The sequence below is a fragment of the Diorhabda sublineata genome, chromosome 5 (genome assembly GCF_026230105.1).
Source record: "Diorhabda sublineata isolate icDioSubl1.1 chromosome 5, icDioSubl1.1, whole genome shotgun sequence".
NCBI lineage: Eukaryota > Metazoa > Arthropoda > Insecta > Coleoptera > Chrysomelidae > Diorhabda > Diorhabda sublineata.
Window position 1 is genome coordinate 36,407,811 of NC_079478.1, and position 2,164 is coordinate 36,409,974.

Sequence of the window (2,164 nt, forward strand, 5' to 3'; positions counted from 1 at the left end):
TTGTTTTTTATTTCTACACACCCCCTATATTAAAATAACTGTGTTAAAATAAACAGTAAAATTAAAATGGTTATCGTACCGATCCGACCCTGTCTATTAATAGCTTTGTCCGTGGATTTCACTCCGTCCTACACGCAATCTAAATTGTTCACGTTCTATGAATAGTTCTATTGAAACGTACATTATTCATATAAAAAAGAAGAAGAAAATTTGACGTGATTATATAAGTAAACGTATATGTTTATATAAATAAATGTGATAAAATGTCTGTAAATATTCGAAGACAAGTATTAAAAACGTTTAAAGAATTACATAAAACTAGAAAAACAGTATTCCAAGGTGATTTAACCGCTTTAAGTGAAGCTAGGAAAAGAATAAACGAAGAATACAAAAAATGTAAACACGTTACGGATCTCAAAGCTATAGAAGAATTGATAAAATATTCTCAAGATGTAGAAAGAGAATTGAGGACAACAGTGATACAAGCTAGAGAAGTTAAACCTGGAATTTATGAAGCTAAAATAACAAAAGATACAGTGAAATTAGACAATATACCTTTCAGTGAATGTGCTAGTAAACAAAAAGGTTAAAAAAAGGATTTTGGATTAATAAATACAGACTGGATTGTTAGGTATTGTGTTATTGTGATTATAATTAGAAAATAAATCATTTTTTATCAAGTCGTTTGAATGTAAATGAATAACATCGATTTATTTCTGACTATGCAACCTTTCCTAAAGTTCGTTGCCTAGCACTTGACAGAATATTTCATATTTTTATATTGATTCATTTCATCACTTATAAAAAGTTATAAATATGTATTGAAATTAATGGAAAATTAATAAATAATTCTCAAATATATGAATTAATATGAAAATAATTAGATAAACTTAATATCTCGATTATTAGTATGCAACCAACCATACACTAGTAAAGATGGTTGCATACAACGAAGTCTAAAGCGTACTAATTATACAGGACAGGATTCGTTTTTATAAACAGTGCAAACATTGAAAGCGTAATTATTTACAAATATAACTAATACGTGTTTTAACTTATGGAATTTTTGTAATTAATAATTGAGTCATAATATGCACAAAATCAATTTTTTTCATTCAAACGTAACATCAAACGTTTATTTTATTTATGAACATCCGAAATAATAAACTAACTATCAATTAAAATCAAACGGATGTCGATGCTTAAAATTTGGAATCTATCTAAAAACAATGAAAAACGAGGATGATCTAAAAATAGACGAATATATAGAATTTTTTATTGGAATATAAGTAATTGTAAAATAATTTTACACACATTGAAACAAAGTGGTTAATACTACTGACCTTGATAATCACGTGATAAAAGTAGGCGTGGTATTTACGCAATTCCAAATTTCTGTTTTTAATGAAGTTTTGAATTAAGAATAAGAGATATAGATTAATGTCGATTATTCAAAATATGTTCTTCCTAATATTGTTAGTGTTTACGATATAGGGAACAGAAAAAATACGGATTTTATTTAGTATATACTCTCCAAACAAATAAATATGACAACGTAAGCAATGGTAGCAGTGTAAAGCGGGTTGCCTACTGGTTTATATCACCTGACCGGATACTATATAATGTATAAGTGTACAATGTTGCCAAACCGTTTAAATAGAGGGATTTGGTTTAATATGCCTAAATTTACGAGAATTGTAGATTAATTCGAAGTATTTAAAATACATTTTCTCTAATATTGTTGGTTCTCAATGTACAGGGAGTAAAAAAAAATCGGATTTTATTACGTATATTGTCTCTAAACAGATAAATAAAATACGTAAACAATGGTATAGTTTAGCAAGTTGCCTATTAGTTTAAATCAGCTGACCGGAAACTCTAATGTATACCATAATCAAATTATAAGTGTACAATGTTGCCAAACCGTTTAATTCGTATTGTCAATAGAGGAATTCAGTTTATTATTGAAAAATGTCAAATTAGGATAAGATTAATTAAAAAATACGGATTTTATTAAGTATTATATTCTCTCCAAACAAATAAATATGAACAATGGCAGTGTAAAGCAGCTTGCCTATTGGTTTATATCACCCGATCGGATATTATGATGTATGCCATAAATACATGATAACTGTACAATGTTGCCAAACCGTTCAAATGGTAC

The 2,164-nt window shown here is 27.6% G+C and overlaps 1 protein-coding gene across 1 annotated transcript; it reads left to right on the forward strand.

The window, feature by feature from the left end:
• The first annotated feature begins 191 nt into the window (after nucleotides 1–191).
• LOC130444385 (complex III assembly factor LYRM7) lies at nucleotides 192–680 on the forward strand. Its single transcript, XM_056779481.1, has one exon. It carries the CDS (start codon nucleotides 264–266, stop codon nucleotides 588–590), a length of 327 nt encoding a protein of 108 aa, XP_056635459.1. The 5' UTR covers nucleotides 192–263; the 3' UTR covers nucleotides 591–680.
• The last annotated feature ends 1,484 nt before the right edge of the window (nucleotides 681–2,164 follow it).